At 43.9% G+C, this 18893-nt stretch overlaps 1 protein-coding gene across 1 annotated transcript in view; it reads left to right on the top strand.

Moving 5' to 3' along the window:
- Positions 1-2243: 2243 nt before the first annotated feature.
- The window catches only part of AKAP10 (A-kinase anchoring protein 10), a gene marked incomplete at its 5' end in the record, with an annotated part of 55039 nt that continues 38389 nt past the window's right edge, over positions 2244-18893 (top strand). The window contains 4 exons of the mRNA XM_079726409.1: positions 2244-2331; positions 9416-9463; positions 14534-14720; positions 17460-17995. Of these exons, the coding sequence (XP_079582535.1) occupies positions 2244-2331; positions 9416-9463; positions 14534-14720; positions 17460-17995 (859 nt within the window). The remainder of the gene's footprint in view (positions 2332-9415; positions 9464-14533; positions 14721-17459; positions 17996-18893) is intronic.

Below are 18893 nucleotides of genomic sequence, written 5' to 3'. Positions count from 1 at the left end.
TGGTGATTCAGAAGGCGTCTGCACTGCTAAATATCTCTCATCCCCTCATTCTTGCCCAATAAATAGACATCTCATGCTGGAACATGGGGTAAATGGGAATTAGCAGCAGGTGGAGGGAAAGACAGGAGGAAGTGGTACAAGCAAATGGCCTTGAAGTCAGACTGATGGTGATTGAAATCCTGTCCCTACCCCTTACTAAGCTTTGTGATCCTAGGTAAGTTAACTTGAGCCTCGGAGTCATCAACTGTAAATTGGGGGTAATGATGGTAGCCACCTCACAAGGGCTTTTGTGGGGGAGAAGGTGAAGGATTACCTAAGATTGTGGTTATAAATCACTCAGTCCCTTGAGAGCATGTGATAAGTACTGTATAAATAATGACGGCTATTATTAGCTGACTGGTATGCATTTCGCTGTCTCGGGAATAAAGGCAGCTGCAGAATTTCTGCTAGGAGGGGCTCCGGAACAGAGATCACACCGGAAGGCGCGATAGGACCCTGCTTTTAAGTTGATTCTTTGCGTAGTTGAAGAAAAGAGGAAGGAGATTTAGAGGGACTGGAGCGCTTCCCCCCCCACCCCGCACCCCTTGTGCGCTGCTCCCGTCCCGGAGATGTTCGGGGCTTGTCTTGCCCTCCTCCGTCCCGTCCCATTCGTTCCAACCAATCAACCAGTCAACAAACACGAAACAGCCCTGCCAAGGGGTTGTGGACTCTGGAGAGAGGGCGCCGCACTTCTAGCTTGGAGGGTGGCCGCCCTGCGCTCAGGTCCCCGCGAGATGCCCCTTACCCCTTACACCGACCCAATGGGAACCCACCGAGACCCACCCCAGCCCCGCTCGTCCTGGACGTCAGCCCCATCTCCCTTTCCAAGGAGCAGGGGCAGCATCCGGGGTTTCACCGGCCACAGACCGCAGAGAGTGGTCCCCCTGAGCCAGGCTGGTGTCAGCGCACTGCTGACCCGCTCGGACCCGCTGCAGCCTCCACCGTCAGACAGGGGTCCATTCCCAGCACCTGCTCAGGTCGGGGACACACTCGGGCATCCAGAGCCGCGGCCACTCTCCCCACCCAGGGAGAGGCTTGATCTTGGCTCTGGAGCCGACTCTGAGGTCCAGGCTTCGCCTCCAGTTAGGACGTGACCTTGGGCAGGTTATGTCTGTGTGTCCGGTTTCCCCCATACCAAGATCACCCCCAAGGACCATCATCAATCTGGAGGGTTTGGCACCTGCACTCAGAGAACTTTCAATACGCATCAGCTGTGATTACCTTACATGCCTCGAACCCAGACAAATCTATCAACCTGCTCTGATTGTATGGTGAAAAGACCCCGGGTTCTGGTTACAGTCTCAACTGTAGTCTCAACACAGACACGCTGAATAATCTGGGACCGGTTGCCCCTTCTCTCTGGACCTCTGCTGCTCCGTCCGTCACCTGATGGACGTTAGATTTGAAAAACACATTTATTGATCTTACAGGCTCCTCCCCGGCAGGAGCGCCCAGCTACAGGGATTACGCAGTCCTGTGGGAGGGGCCCCACGGGTGGGAGGCTGGTCACTCTGCTTTAGGGGTGAGGGAGGTCAGAGGTTCATAGGAAAATGGCATTTGAACGAGGCTGGAAGGATGACCCACTGGAGTCCGCCCGGTAAATAATGGCGAGGCTTTTATGTCGCTGCCCTTTCAGAGCTGAGCGTTCGCAGGGATCGCGTCCTGTAGTAGGCCCACGCTCATCCTCCACGGCTGAGATCGCGGGGACCGCGGAGCCGCACAGAGCAGGTGGTGCCCGGAGTCCGCATCCCGGGACCTGGCCCGCATCTCGAGGCCCGCTCCGGGGTCCGCTCGCTGGGAGCACGGGGGTGCGGCCGCTGTAGCCGCCAGTGCCCTGGCCACACTTGGCCGTGGCAGGGGCCCCGCTTCCGGGAGGGTTGGGTTGGCTCGGCTCGGGCAGCGCCCGCGCAGTCCGAGCCCGCGAGAGCAGCGGGTTCCCGGGCCGAGCGCAGGCCGCGCGCGCGCGTCACGTGGGCGGTGCGGGCGCGCCCCGACGCGGGAGGGGGCGGGGTCGGCGCGCGGCCTCCCGTGAAGCCCCGCGCGGGGAAGGACCGGAACTCCGGGCGGGCGGCTTGTTGTTAACATGGCGGCGGGAGCGACCAGCACGTCTCCAGGAGGCGGCGGGGCCCACACCCGGAAGACGGGTCTATTTTCGGCCTAGCGCGGCGGCCGCTGCGGACCCGGAAGTCCGGGCCGGTTGCTGAATGAGGGGAGCCGGGCCCTCTCCGCGCCAGTCCCCCCGCGCCCTCCGCCCCGACCCGGGCCCCGCCATGTCCTTCTTCCGGCGGAAAGGTAACGAGGGGCGCGGACGGGCGCGGGGCCGGGCCTGGGGCGGCGGGTGGTGGCGAGGCCGAGGCCTCTGCGCGGAAGGACGCTCTGTGCGCCGGACCCGCGGTCTTGCGAGAGGGAGCGGGGCCTCCGCGCGGGCGGGCGGGCGCGCGGGCGCCCAGCCGGTTCCGAAGTGTGTGCCGGGACCCGCGCGGGGTGGTGCCTTTTGCGGACACCCAGCTTTTCGGGGGCGGGGTGGTGCGTGTCTGTGCGTTCGTACCAGAAGAAGGGAATTCCTTCCGTACTTTCTTTACGGAAGTCTCGAACTTGTCAGAATATTGAGGGGTTTATGTCTAAAAGCAGCACGTGAAAAAATTGTTTTCTTCAACTAGTGCTCTTTTCCAGTTTCCCCTTTTTTCGGAGGGTGGGGTGGGGGAGCGGGATTCTGCTGTCCCTAAAGTGACAGTGCTTAACTTATGGCTAAAAGTCCCCTAACGAAAACGACTCCTTCTTTTGATGAATTAGCAAGTTTACGAAGTACTGGAACCCAAACTTCAGAAACAAACTGCTTATATTTCTGATTTTCAGTAGTAGCTGCCCAATTTTTGAGTAGAGGCAGCTTGATTTTGAGCCTGGGTAAGGTTGTTGGCGTTTCGTTACCTGTACGTATCCAGAGTGGACAAGTGTGGGCCTTCTGGGTTGATTAGTGGTTCTTGTATCGATTCTCGTTGCTTCCGGGAAAATTTACCAGACAAAAAGGGTTTTTGGGAAAGCACTAAACTAAATCAGGGACTTGGGTTCACGTGACAGCTCTGCTACTATCTCCGTCACCTGGGACAGAAAAATGTTAACCCTCTTTCCTCTCTCACCTGAAAATTCAATGATTCCTAAAGGCCCCATTCAACTCTATAAATTAAAGATTTCCTTATAAGTACGCACAGAGTTTTAATAACTGATGCCATGTGATGAGTGAATGAAACCATGATTAGTGAATGAAAACCACTCTGAATGAATGAAAGCGGTAAAATGGTACAAGGAAGGTTTATCGGTAAGGTACCTTGGTATAGGTAATAGATCTCTAATTAGTTTGAGTGTTGGAATGGTTAGTTGTAGTGTTTTTTTCGGGGAGGGGGGAGCATTCTGTGTATAATGAGGCAAATTGCACGTTGCATAATAGACTGTTGTCTATTCAACAAATACTTTTGAACGTCCACTGTGCCAGGCACTGTGCTACGCCCTCAGTATTAAGCACTGAACAAGACAAAACCTTTATATCCATGGAGCTTGTTGTCTCCTGGGGTTGATGGACAATAAATCTCTCTCTCTGTCTCTGTCTCTCTGTCTCTCTCTGTCTCCCTCTGTCTCCCTCTCTCTGTTTACAAATTGAATACAGTGTTATGAAAGAGCTTGAGAGAAGAAACATATTTCGGTTTGATGTTAGTCAAAGGCCTCAGCAGGTGACCTTGAAACTTAGAGCTGAAGGAACAGCAGGAGGTAACATATAGAGGCCAGGGAAGAGCATTCTAGGCACAGGGAGTAATGTGTTCAGAGGCTGGGAGGCAAGAGTTTGGTGCCCTTCAAGAAAGAAAAGAAGCCCACTGTGACTCGGGCTTAGAGAGGTAGACAAGGATCAGATGATTCAGAGCTTTGTAGGTCACGGTTAGGTGTTATTCCAAGTGCAGAAACAATATTACTTTTAAAATTTTAAAGAGGGGTGACTTGATCTCTTTTTATGTTTTAAAAAGATCATTCTAGATGCTTTTTGGAAACTGGATGTGGCAAGAATAGAAACTGGAGATGGTCTTATTTAGGGATCCCATCCAGTCTCTGAATACCATTTTTAAATACCACCTATCTGCTGATGACTCCCAAATTTACACCTCCAGCTTGGATTCTCTGCCCTGAATCCAGATTGTGTATTCAGCCGTTGGTCCACTTTATACCTCTACCTAATAGATGTCTAATAGATAAATCTTTAGCCTACTGTATGTAAAATTTCCCCTTAGATTTAGTCCTCCTAAACCTGTACATCACTTTTTCTCATCTTAACAAATTACATTTCTGGCCTTTTAATTGCTCAGGCTAAAACTTTAATACCTTCTTGAACTTCTTTCTCTCCTACTGTATATCTGATCTGTTAGGTCTACCCCAGAATATACCCAAATCCAACCATTTCTCACCATCCCTGACCATTAACACCCCGGTCTAGGGAGTCACCTCTATTTAGGTTGGGTGGTTAAGGAAGTCCTCTGAGGGTTGTCATTCAGATCTCAGCTTAAACGTCAAGAGGAAGCCAGTTTTATGAAGATCAAGGAAGCAGCATTATTTTGCTATAGGCTTCAATTTGGTTTCCCTTCTTCCATTCTCAACGCCTCTGGTGTATTTTCGAAATGCATTCTGCCACACCTGTGTTCAGATTCCCTCAGTGGCTTTCTGTACGTGGCCTCCCTAATATAGGTCCTGTTTCTTCTCTGTGTTCACCTCCTGCTTTCTTTCTCCATCATTCTTCCATTTATATTGGCCTCCTTGTTGTTAAGTACGTTCCCACCTCAGGGCCTTTGCACTTACTCTCTCTGCCTGGAAACCTCTTCCCACAGATAATGTGCCTGTTTTGTCCCCCATCTTCTTCAGGTTTTTGATTAATTGACATCTTAGTGAAGCTTTCTCTGACCAGCTTGCTTAAGATTGTAGTCCCCAGGCCCTGCACTCCCATCCCGTCACCCTACTTTATTTTTTCTATAGCATTTGTCACCATCTGCTGTACTATGTGTTTTATTAGGATGGAAGATGATTTCTGTTCATGGCTGTATCCCCATGTCGAGATTAGTGCCTGGGATATAGTTAGGATATTAGTAAATATTTGTTGAATAATTAAAGTAAGAAAAATATTAGGAAGTCATAAGTGCTGTGCAGGGAATATAAACAGTGATGTGGGAGCAGATCACCAGATGACAGTTTGTGTTTGGATAGTGAGGGAAGGCTTGTCTGAGCAGATGGTATTTAAATTGAGGTCTCAATGAGGATGGAGAGCCAGCCTTGCAAAGGTAAAAGGAACTGCATTCTGGCTGGAAAGAACTGGTAATACAAACATCCTGAGGCAGGAAAGAGCAGGGTTTGTTCAAGGACAGAAAGAAGGCTGAAATGTGCTGGGAGTGGAGGGCAATGGGGCATGTTTTAGAGGAAGAGATAGCATGACTTGAGTAATGGTTGGAGTGAAGGAAAACTGGGAAAGCTTTGGAAAGCTTAGAGCTTGAGGTAGGAGGAGTCCAGAGCTCTCTTCCGGCAGTTGTGAGTTTGCAGAAACTCTTGGACGTCCGTGTGGATATGTCAAGGAGGCAGGTGGATGTACAGGTCTGTAGTTCTGGGAGGGGATGAGAATTTGAGTTCTGAATCTGGACTTAGAAGTATTTTGCATAAATGATGGTTAAAGACACAGGCCTAAATGAGCTCATCTGTGGAGTACATATGGGATATGAATTAGTTGTGTTGAAAGGCTAAGTTACCGTAACAGAGAGACACTAAGTACAATGGCTCAAACAAGGTAGACCTTTATTTCTGTCTTGTGTAACCGTCCAAGTCCCTGGTCATCAGGTGGCTTTGCTTCACGATCATTCAGGAATCATTTTCCTCCCATTGTGTTATTCCTCTTTCTCTTAGGGTATAGTCTGTGTTATCAAAGCCAGATCATAGTCCCTTCTGTCAGCTTTCTGACTCCTGATAAGGGGAAAGAGAAGCTTTGGCCAGAAATGGCACATACCTCTTCTGTTCACATTTCATTGCTGAGGACTGAGTCATATGGTCACAGTTAATTAACTCAGGGGCTTCTGGGAAATGGAGAGAAGCTAGCCAGTTGTGTGCCAGGATACATCCCTCTTACTAGGAAGGCCAGGTAGAACCCTCTACAACCCTCTACAGTGGCCAGGTAGAATCTCCTGCCATGCTGTAGACAAGGAGAGAGTTCCGGGGTTAATCCAGCTTTTAGAAGTTGAGGAACATGAGTCATTGGCAAAGGAGAATCGACAAGAAAACGCCAGTGACATAGGAGTACAATATCATGGAAGCTAAGAGAAGGTAATATTTCAAAAAGGAGGGGTAAATGGGGAAGGGGCTGGAAGGGGCCATTGGGCTAAGGGTGGGGGGGTTGTTGTTTTTAAGATAAAAGATGCTAAGCACGTTTGTTCTAGGAAGGATCCAGTAGAGAGGGAGAAAATGATACCGAAGAGAGGTTACTTGCAAGAGTGAAGTTCTTGAAAAGACCTTAGGAGTTGGGATTAAAGCCTGGCTGTATCAAGATTTGATTAGGATACACTGAAGCTGGAAATGGCAATTGATACAACCACTTGTTTAAAAGTTTAAAAACCTTCAAACAATGCTATAGCTTGTTTATGAATACATAAATATATTAAAGAGTAAAAATGATGGAAACCATAAACATTCAACTTCTGAAATTTTTTTCTCTACGAAGAGGGGGAATGAGTTGAGGGAGGGACTTTAGTTGTAACTGCAGTGTTTTATTTCTTTTAAAAATTCTTCTGAAGCAAATATGGCATAATGTTAAGATTTGCTAAACCTGAGTGTTCCTCATATTAAGGTCTAGTCTTGCCTTTGTTTTAAATGTTTCATAATAATAAATTATTATTTCTTATAGAAGAAATAGTAGTGCAAAATAAGATGACAGAAATAAACCACGTTAAATGTAAATAGAATAAAATCTCTATGGCTAAGAAATCTAACAAAAGTCCGTATAAAGGTGGACTAAAAGATAAAGACTCAAGTTGGGTAATAAGCCAAAATGCACCTATTTACCAGAGACACAACCAAAACATAAGGACGTAGAGAAATTGAAAATAAATGGATGCAAAGATCTATCAGGCAAATGTTAACTAGAAGAAAGTTTGTGTGGTAGATGAAATACTTTAAAGCATAAAATACCATTAGGGCTAAGAAGGCCTGTAGATTATGATAAAACGAAAAGGGTACTAGGAAGATAAACTTTTGAACTTGTTTGTACCTAAATCAGTTTCAAAAGGTATAAAACAGAATGTACAGAATTACCAGGAGAAGTCAACAAATTCGTCGTCATAGTTAGAGTTTTAAGAATGTTCTTTTTTAGAAATTAAGAGCAGTAATCACAATAAAAAGAAATGGGCTAACCCAGATAATAAAAAGATGGTGATCTTCAGATTGGTTTCCTGTACTGTTTAAATGTTAAAAAGGTCATGGGAAAGTTAAAAGTAAAAGGATGAAGACACATATCAGGGATATACAAACAGAAGGAAAGCTAGCATAGTCTTCACAATAGCACACACATGAAAAAAAGATGGAAAAGTTAAGTTTGTGAGGGAAAGGGAACAAGAGTCATTATTCACAGATAATATGATTGCATGCATAGAATATTCAAGAAAATCTAGGCTTCCTTGGTGGCACAGTGGTTATGAACCCGCCTGCCAGTGTAGGGGACATGGGTTCAAGCCCTGGTCCAGGAAGATCCCATATGCTGCGGAGCAACTAAGTCCATGTGCCACAACTACTGAGCCTGCGCTCTAGAGCCCGTGAGCCACAACTACTGAGCCCACATGCCACAACTGCTGAAGCCTGCGCTCCTAGAGCCCGTGCTCTGCAGCAAGAGAAGCCGCCGCAATGAGAAGCCCAGGTACCACAACGAAGAGTAGCCCCCACTTGCTGCAACTAGAGAAAGCCCGCGCGCATCAACAAAGACCCAACGCAGCCCAAAAATTAATTAATTAATTAATTTGTTTAAGAAAAAGAAAAAACATAAGAAAACTAAAGTGGGCTGTGTCCGATCCCGTAAGTTTCTCACTTGGCTTGAGCTACCATGCTCCTTCCTTCCTTCCTGCATGTGATCTTGCTAGTGTGTCTGCATTAGAATTTCCAGTGTTTTGTGTAATAGAGGAGAAATGGTATAATTTTTTTAATTAATTAATTAATTTTATTTTTGGCTGCGTTGGGTCTTCCTTGCTGCGTGCGTGCTTTCTCTAGTTGCGGAGAGTGGGGGCTACTCTTCGTTGTGGTGCGTGGGCTTCTCATTGCGTTGGCTTCTCTTGTTGCGGAGCACAGGCTCTAGGCATGCGGGCGTCCGTAGTTGTGGCTAGCGGGCTCTAGAGCGCAGGCTCAGTAGTTGTGACGCGCGGGCTTCGTTGCTCCATGGCATGTGGGAACTTCCTGAACCAGGGCTTGAACCCTTGTCCCCTGCATTGACAGGCAGATTCTTAACCACTACGGCACCAGGGAGGCCCGAAATGGTATAATTTTTTAAGAGACAGTTGTTAAAGCTTGAGTAGTAGAAGTTTTAGAATGTTTGTAAGTTTAGAATATTTGTATTTGATGCTGTGGCAGGGATACACAGGAAGTCAGAGATGTTACACAACCAGAGAACTCTGTCTTTTTCTTCCGGTTGCATCTAGTAGTGAGTGGCACATGGTAATAATGTTAACTAGCGTCTTAAGTTTACTGTGTCTTAGCTCGTCTTGTAAGCCCTTTACAAGTACTTATGTTTTCATCCACAACCCTCTCAGGTAGTCTCCACCGTGACTGATGGAGAACCACACTGGGCAAGTACATGTTCGGTTTTGGTATGCTGGCTGGGAGGTGCTCTTGAGATGTCCATTTACACACGTTATCGTAATCACACAGTAATTCTACAGTCCGAGTTTTTCACCAGAGGTAAAAGAATGATTTTTTTAGGGTCTAGCAGACCAGGGTTGAAATCCTGCCAGTTGAAATGACTCTTTACTAGCTCATAACAGTGACCTAGTTTTGTAAATGAAGGAAGTTGAGACCCAGAGAATTAAAGTAACTTGTCCAGCATCACATGGCTGTTGAATGGCAGAGCCCAGATTTGAACCCAGGTGTTCTGACCTCGTCTCTCCTTAAGCTCTGAGCGTGCTTGACCAAATGCTGTTCAAAGATCACTTCCTGAGAGAAACTTCCCCTGACAGCTGCCCTGCCCCACTCCAGGGCAGCTCACCCGATGTTGCGGAACTTTGAACACACTCACCTGTCAGAATAGAGCTGGTGTGATTTTTACAAGGTCTGGAAGGGGGTTTCTGGCTGTAGAAGTTGGTCATGGTGCTCTCTTCTCTTCCAGTGAAAGGCAAAGAGCAGGAGAAGACCTCAGATGTCAAGTCAGTTAAAGGTGAGTCAGCAGGTTGCAGTGATGAACTCTTTCATCCGGTTACGTTCTCCCTTCTTTTCCCATTAACCGTCTCTGCCTTCTTTTATGACTGTGACATATTTCCCTGTTAACTTATATACTCTTCAGCACCCACCATATAATAGACTTTTACTAAGCATTTATTGGTTATCCTAGTGATTTCAGTGAACCAGTGTCATCCTTACTAATCACACATTTGATTGTTCCCCAAAAGCAATTAGTTGACTGTATTTAAAAAAAAAAAAAAAAAGCAAAAAATACTCTTTACTGAGTAGTCTGACAACTGGCTTATGAAGCCTGGTTTTCTGTGGTTTATCTGGAAGTATGGATGCTTACAGTTTTCACTTCTTTATTACTTTGGATGAATGGCCTTAACCTAAAATTTATTTGGAGTCCTTTATTGAAATCAATATATTGTCCTTATTTATAGGCAAGAGCATGTTTTTTTTAGATTGTAATCTCTGTAGTTTTGACTGATTTCATTATGTCAATGTACAAAAATTGAAAAGGGAAAATTATAGTGAAAATTACTTTCATGACCATTACGTACAGATTTCATAGATGTAATTTATTTACATGAATTCTAAAGATTGCCACTTATTTAGATTTTTCTTTTAAATGTTTGTATGTTGTGTGGCTAGCATTGAGTAGTAACTCCATATGCTCAAATTGCCAGAGGGACACTAATTATAACCTAGAGGTTTGTAAGATTAGGGAAGAAGTAGGGTAGCTTACAGCCTTATTTTCTGCTTATTTCTGATAATTTAAAGCCAGTTGGTTCATATTGCCTTTTTTAAGGAGAATTTGATTGATATTGGTAAAGACTTCAAGCCCTCAGCAAGCAGAGGCTTGTGAAGACTAGCCTTGATTGCAGTAGCAGGGGGACTTTGATGTCCGAGGCACACCAGCCTCCGACACTGTGACCTGGGGGAACTTTCCTTATTTGTACAACGAGGGGATTGGCCTACCTAACTCCTCAGTCTGTCCCAGGCTAAAACACTCCATGCTTGTACTCTGTTTATGACAGTACATAGTCTGTGCTCACGTTCACTGCCTTAACTTCAGAATAACACAGACGCAGCAGGGAAACAGGCCGTCAAGAAGTTTGCAGTCTGATTAGAAGGACATACTCAGACCCAGAACAGTAGCAAATAAACCAAAATCATAATAACTATGGTTTATTGAGCACCTATTCTGTTCTAGGTGTTAGACAAAAATTGTGGCTGTAACAGTGAACAAAAAAGACTTGGATCTAGATCCTGCCCTCGTTGAACTCTCAAATTGGTGGTAGGAAGAGGAGCATGAATCAGATGATGCACAGATGGCTTGGGCTAAATCAGCAGTAATGGAGATAAAGAGATCTGGACAGAGCTGTGTGGGAGGTGGAATAGATAGAGCTTTGTTCTCGATTAGGTATGAGGGCGAGGAAGCTAAGGCTGGCACCCAGCTTTCTGTCAGGCCTAACACTGTGGCTGGTGGAGAACCACACTGGGCCAGTACCTGTTCCTTTTTGCTATGGTGGCTGGGAGGTGCTCTTGAGACGTCCATTTACACATGTTATCTTAACCACACAATAATTCTGCAGTCCGAGTAACCAGATAAAAGAGTGCTTTTCTATAGTCTAGCAGACCAGGGTTGAAATCCTGCCTGCTGAAATGCCTCTTTACTACCTCATTGTTGACTTAGGGCAAAGCACTTAACTTTGTTCTGTTTGTGTATTCATCTCCAAAATGAGGAAAATACTGGCCTTGCAGCATTGTTGTGAGAGATAAATGAAATAATGTACCCCCAAAAAAGTACATCGAGAAACCAGTATAGGGCTTCCCTGGTGGCGCAGTGGTTAAGAACCCACCTGCCAATGCAGAGGACACGGGTTTGAACCCTGGTCCAGGAAGATCCCACGTGCCGCGGAGCAACTAAGCCCGTGCGCCACAACTACCGAGCCTGCACCCTAGAGCCCACGAGCCACAACTGCCGAGCCCATGTGCTGCAATTACTGAAGCCTGCACGCCTAGAGCCCATGCTCTGCAACAAGAGAAGCCACCGCAATGAGAAGCCTGCCTACTGCAACAAGAGTAGCCCCCTCTCTCCTCAACTAGAGGAAGCCCACATGCAGCAACGAAGACCCAACTCAGCCAAAAATAAATAAATCTACTTAAAAAAAAGAAAGAAAAGAAACCAGTACAGTGCCTTGTACATAGTAGGTTTTATATTGGTAGCTATTACCATCTAGTTTTAACAGAGTAGGCCCTTGATATGTTGGATTAGTTGTTAGTTATTAGTATTACAGGGAGTTCAGAGGAATTTGAGATCAGCAGACGGTTTCTGGAGCATAGGGAAGCCTTTATAGAAATGAGACTTAATGTGTATGAAATTTGAATGATAAGAAGGATTTGAGTGAAAGAGTCAATTCTTCCTCTTTCCCCTACCAGCCCAGCTTATTTCTTTGAGTATATACTGGGCAGAAGGACCTTCAGACTACTAAAAGGAAATTTTTAAGATAGATTGAGGTCACATTGTAGAGGGTCTTAAAGACCAGAAAAGAGTTGAGACAGAGAAAACAGGGAACCACTATGGGCTTTTGAGCAGGATGTTGATGCTTTACATATGGCATTTATAGAGGTTAGTCTGGAAGAATCATGTAGGATGGAGACCCTAGAAGTGCTTTGCTGTGATACAAGAAGACCTGTACTAAGGGTGTGGTGTTGAAAATAAACAGGTCAGTATCTTGAAGGAAAAGTCAACAGATCTTGCCAAGTAAACAGGTACAGTGAGGAAGAGTGGGTCCAAGCTCTTGAGCTTTAGGGACTGGTGGATTGACAGAGATAGGGAAATTAGAGGAGAATTAGTCTGGAAGAAAATGTTTTAAGTTTGACGTTTGGAAAAATTGGCCTTGAGATGGTAAAGATGACAAATGAGAGGTTGGTTAGTAGCAAATAATTAGAGCCACAGGCTGGAAGTCGAGCCCAGAGGTCAGCCTGAGATCGGGTCAGGGTCCCCTCTGCCTCCAGCTCTGCAGGGGTGAGCCCTTGGAGCTGGCACCGGGAGGGCCCGAATCAAGTGCATGTGTGAGACTTTCCCCTTGAATCAGCCAGAGTTACAGTTAATTCTGTTTTGTCTATTTTAGATAATTTAGATTTTAGATATCTGTTTTAGCTAAAGTTTTATCTAATTTACAGACATATCAAGGTCCCACTTAAGTTAATGTGGGTGGGGGGAACTTACAGCTAAAAAAAAAGGCTTGGAAAATATTGCTCTAGTAATAACTGAAGGTTTGAGAATAAATGTGCCTTCTAGCAGAAGGAGTAAAAGAACAGAACCTTGGGAAGCAGAGGAGTGGTGGATGCCATGTCTGGCCCCATGGGCGCTGATACGTGCATTAAAGAGGAGAGGGAGGAGCTCTTGGGAGAGGAGAAGGGGGAAGAGTGCGGGAACACGAGGCCTCGGGGCTGGGATGCTAGGAGGGCGAGTGTGAGAGAGGTGGCTCTAACAGAGAAGTTAAAGAGAGAAGAAGGCTTGCACAGATGAGTTAGTATTATTTCACATCATCATACACGTCTAATTAGGAAACAATCAGAAAGTCTCACTGTTCTTGATGCAGGGTATTTGTATCTTGTCTATACAAAAACCTAGATGTTATTGTTTATAAACCTACCAAAATGATTCTGCTCCCTTCAATTTATCATAAAAATAACAAAAGACAACTTCCTTCTAAAATTGAAAAAATCATTTGAAGACAACTCCATTGCATAATTCTCCCAACTCTTATTGAGTGACTGATAAATACATATGCCTAAGATAAACATTCTCATCTGCTTTATCCTGTAAACACATCTCACAGTAATAGATTGAATTACAGTACTATGTATTCTTCATAGAAGGTATTATGTGGTGTCACTCAGATTCTGTGTCCGGGAACCGTTTGCTAAGATGGAGAGCACTTATCTGTTGACCAAGTTATCATAAATTGACTGCTCAATAAAATAAGTGGTGCTAGTAGGCAGAAGTTTAGTCATCTGAGAGTACTTATATTGAGGGTGTGGAATGCTCAGTGACCTGTATGTTTCTAGCCTTCTTGCTATAGCAATGCACAAAACCAAAACTTCTTAAAAACCTTTCATGAGAGTCTTTGATATTTGTCTAGAATAAATGTGATAGGTGGAATGTTAATTCAGCTGTAGCAACAAGTTCATAGGGTTACTTTGACCATATTATAATATGAAGTTGATGATTTCCTGCTAACACATTGGTGACTAACCTCTTTATTCTGAAGTCAAAAGGATGGTATTAATATTTCTTCAGACTACTAAAGAAAATATGTGAATTTTTAAGTATGCTTCATCTTTAGGCAGCTTGAACTTTGATCAGTTTTTATTAGATGGTGGAATTTTGTTACTCAATTAAAAAGTAAAATAAGTATCCGGAGGAGTATTTTTCTAATTTTTTTCCCGTAAGCTTTTATTTTGGAATTTTAATTTTGTTCCTTCAGCAAGCATTAAGGAATTGAAAAGGGTCCATGTTTCAGAATGTTTGCTGCCTTTGGTACTTTCTGTCTTCAGTAGAGTTCTCAAAGAGAACTCAAAGAAAGATCTCTCTCTCTCTTTTTTTTTTATTTTGCGGTACGTGGGCCTCTCACTGTTGTGGCCTCTCCCGTTGTGGAGCACAGGCTCCGGGCGCCAGGCTCAGTGGCCATGGCTCACGGGCCTAGCCGCTCTGCAGCATGTGGGATCTTCCCAGACCAGGCATGAACCCGTGTCCCCTGCATCGGCAGGCGGACTCTCAACCACTGTGCCACCAGGGAAGCCCGATCTCTCTTTTAAGTTACATTTTTGGCACAGTATTTTGAGAATTACAAATAATAGTAGGACATTTCTTTCCAATTTTCTGCTGCTTGGTTAATTTACCGTTTCCCCAAGTATTTTTGTTGAGTGTATGTACTTAAGAGGGGTGTTAAAAAATCTAATTTTTAAAGTTCCCTTAAAGCCCTCTTAGGAGACAGTTTTAGACTATCAAATTGTGTTTAATTTTTTACAATTTTTTGAAAAATTATAGCTTCAATATCCGTACATTCCCCACAAAAAAGCACTAAAAATCATGCCTTGCTGGAGGCTGCAGGACCAAGTCACGTTGCAATCAATGCCATTTCTGCCAACATGGACTCCTTTTCAAGTAGTAGGACGGCAACACTTAAGAAGCAGCCCAGCCACATGGAGGCCGCTCATTTTGGTGACCTGGGTAAGTGACTCTGAGTTTTTGTTAACTTCCTAGGAGGAGGGAATGAGTATAATATGTGAAATTCCTGCCAAAGGATACTGAACTGTGTAATTGGATGGGACTTTGAAAAAAATGTTTTAACTGAAATAACAGCTATAAGTGTAATTAATGGATGATTCCATGTTGTGTTTCTATAAATATAAAAAGCATGCCCAGTAGAAAAATGGGCCATTTCCAGAAGAAGAAATACATTTGGCCACTAAATATATGAAAAGGATGTCTCACTGCAGTAATACTAGTGAAATGCAAATTAAAATAATGAGTTAATGTTCCCCCTAACACACTGGCAAATATTTAAAGTTTGATAATTGGGATGTTAATGTAGATGCAGAGAAATAGCCACTCCTGTATAGCAGAAGTATAAATTGGTATAGATTTTTTGGAAGGCAGTTTGCAAGTATTTACCAAAAGATAAAGTATAAGATGTAGCCCTCAGATATGCTCCCATATGTGCACAAAAATGTATGTACAAGTATGTATGAGGCTATTCATTGCAGTAATGTTTATGATAGCAAAAAATTAGGAACAACATACAAATATCCATTAATAGAGAAGTAATCCAATTATGATATACCCATTCTCTGGAATACTATGTAGCTATATGAAAGCCTTCAGAAGACATTGAGAAATGTCTAAGATATGTTAAAGTGAAAAAAGGTGGTCACATAGTGGTATTTATAGTAGGATCTCTGTTATGTTAAAATAATTCCTCCCTCTCCCCACAAAAAAAGAAAAGACGTGCAGGAGAGCCTTGTTTTCTGAATATTTGTTGCCCAAATTTCTGTACTTATAAAAATTGTATGTCAGTTTATCATAAATTGAAAAAAATCTGTGAATGGATTGACTTTACTAAAATTAGTCCCTCTTTTGATATCTCTCTCTGCTTAACATTTGTGTGTATTCAGAGCTGAGGTGTCAGAGTCTTTGTGGGTCACCCTCAGCAGTGCACTGCAAATGACATTTGTGTTGGTCACAAAGTAAAATTGTAAGTTTCACTGGATTACTCGTATGTCTGGTGGGAATGTAAAATGGTAGAGCCACTCTGGAAAACAGTTTGGCAGTTTCTTATAAAGCTAATCATGCAGTTACCATATGACCCAGCCATTGCAGTTTTAGGCATTTATCTCAGAGAAATGGAAACTTATGTCCACAAAAAATCTGTACACCAGTGTTCATAGCAGCTTAAAAGCCAAAAACTGGATGTCCTTCAACAGGTGAATGGTAAACAAACCGGTACATTCATACCACAGAACACTACTCAGCAGTAAAAAAAAAAGAATAAGCTGTTGATACACATAACAGCTTGGGCGAATCTCAAGGGGATTATGCTGAGAGAGAAATGTTACTCCATTCTGGGGATGGCAGAGAGGTAGAATGGGAGACAGAAGAGTGCTTGCCGTTGCCTGGGGTGGAGGAGGCAGCTGTGAGAGGCCGCATGAGGCACCTTTGTGTCACGGGGCTGTTCCGTGTCTTGGTGGTGTTTACACGAATCTACACATGGGACAGAATTGCATAGGACTAAATACACAAGTGAGTGCTGGTAAAACGGGGGAAATCTGAATACGGTTGGTGGATTGTGTCAGCGTCAGTATCTTGGTGTGATATTGAACTGCAGTTTAAAAGGTGCTACCATAGGGGAAACTGGGTAGAGGGTGCACAGGTTCTCTCTGTGTTACTTCTTCTACGTGCGCCTGAATCTGCCAGTATCTCAAAATTAGAAGTTTGACGTAAAAAAGTGCTTAAAGTCTTACAATGGATCGAGATTTCCCTGCAGTTCATGAAAAGAGATGTTGGCAGAGATGAACTAGTTAACATTGACAGTAGGATAGTTAGCAAGGATGATGATACACGAAGTGCTTCAGAAGAAACATCAAAGGATTAAGAAAAGCCCTTTTGAAAAACTGATGAAGCCCTCAGTAAATTTTATGAAAATGAGCCTCTTTACGTCATGCTGTGAAAGTTAAACTTTTTATTTTTTTCTTTATTCTTTTTTTTTTTTTTTTTTTTTTTTTTTTTTTTTTTTTTTTTTTTTTTTTGTGGTACGCGGGCCTCTCACTGTTGTGGCCTCTCCCGTTGCGGAGCACAGGCTCCGGATGCGCAGGCTCAGCAGCCATGGCTCACGGGCCCAGCCGCTCCGCGGCATATGGGATCCTCCCAGACCGGGGCACGAACCCGTATCCCCTGCATCGGCAGGCGGACTCTCAACCACTGCGCCACCAGGGAGGCCCTTTTTCTTTATTCTGATAATTAGCTTGTGGTTATAATCATAACCTAAATTTAGTTAACTATAAAATAAACTTCTATTAAGTTTTATTAAGTTTGGTTTTATTTTTCAAGATAAAATCGCAGAGCTAGCTCTTTATTTTGTTATAAATAATGCTAAGAGTTCATAACATCTTTCTAGCTATATCCACACATCCACAATTTTTCCTCAGGATAAGTTCCTAGAAATGGAGTTACTGGATTGAAATCCAAAGAGGTCTTGCCATTTTACATTCTCATCATCCGTTTTGCTATGCCCTGGTTAGTGCTTGTTATTTTTTTAAAAAAACATCTTTCAGTTTGACAGGCAAAAATGTTATTTTCTATTAATTTGCTTTTCTGAGATTTTTAGTGAGGTTGGGTTGTTTAAATATTTTTATTGTAAGTTTTGGCAGTTGTTGTCTGTTACTGAACTGCTAACTCTTTTGCTTCTTTTAGGCAGATCTTGTCTGGACTACCAGACTCAAGAGACCAAATCAAGTCTTTCAAAGACCCTTGAACAAGTCTTGCATGACGCTGTTGTCCTCCCTTATTTCATTCAATTCATGGAACTTCGGAGAATGGAGCATTTGGTTAAGTTTTGGTTAGAGGCTGAAAGTTTTCACTCTACAACTTGGTCCCGAATAAGAGCACACAGTCTGAACACGGTGAAGCAGAGCTCACTGGCTGAACCTGTCTCTCCTTCTAAAAAGCACGAAACTACAGCAGCTTTTGTAACTGACTCTCTTGACAAGAGATTGGAGGATACTAGCTCAGCCCAGTTGGAAGGAATTGACCTGAATGATAGAACTAGCAACGCTCAGAATCACTTGCTGCTTTCCCAGGAATGTGACAGTGCCCATTCTCTCCGCCTGGAAACGGCCAGAACTGGAGCTCATCGAGGTTCCGTGGAAACCCAGGAATCCTCCAGACTTATAATAGCCAGTAGAAATAGTCCCTCTTCTCCACTAAAGGAATTATCAGGAAAATTAATGAAAAGTAAGTGTGTGATTTTTGTCTCTCTTTATCCTGTTTTGTTGTGTATTTTTAAAAAATTTTTTGAATCTGTTTACAAAGTGAAACTTGAGATGGGGAATAAAAGGGTTGGAATAGTTTTCTCCCACGCCCACTTGCAGATTTGGGAGTATTTGGGTAGTGCCCTGGAGTAGGGTCCGTGTATGAAAAAGGCAGAAGGTCTGTCTACAGTGATTGGATCCTCTAAGAAAGACGTTGGCAGAATTAACAAATGAAGAAGGGTCAGGAGTCATGCTGCTTTTTCCCTTCCACAGATTTTGAAATCAGATCCTTACCCAGATAGGCTGATTTCAGCCCTGTCTCAGTCTTAGTTTTATTACTATTTTACTGTAGTTTGCAGATAAAATTATTTTTTAATTGCCAGCAGGTGACATTAATTGAGTTCTGTGCTAGAGGTGTACTTGGATTTCATGGAATAATCACAGCATCTCTGTGAGGTAGGCAGTTACCCCATTTTACATGTGAGAAAGCCACCGTTTAGGAAGGTGGAGGAGCCTTCCAGCGTTACACAGCAGGTGGGAGCTGGGATTAAAGCCCTGGCATCTCAACACCAGCACCTCTTTCTCTTTTCTATTAGTTTGTTCACTTTTCAATGATCACCTCCTGGAATTCTGATTAGACAGCTTCCAATCCATGCTTGTCCGCTTCTCTTTTATCGTTTCTTTTCCCAGAGATCTAGATGATTTCTTTTCTGGATTTTCCTTGTTTTTTTCTTTTCTCTTTACTACGAAGACTTTATGAGGGCAGTTTTAAGGTCCACAGCGTAATTGAGGGGAAGGTACAGAAATTTCCTGTATGCCCTTCTGCCCCCGCACTTGCGTCGCCTCCCCCACTGTGAATATCCCCCACCAGAGTGGAGCAC

The sequence above is a fragment of the Hyperoodon ampullatus genome, assembly GCF_949752795.1.
Source record: "Hyperoodon ampullatus genome assembly, chromosome: 19".
NCBI lineage: Eukaryota > Metazoa > Chordata > Mammalia > Artiodactyla > Ziphiidae > Hyperoodon > Hyperoodon ampullatus.
Note: the sequence above shows the minus strand (reverse complement) of the source record. Positions and strands in the feature narration are given on the sequence as shown.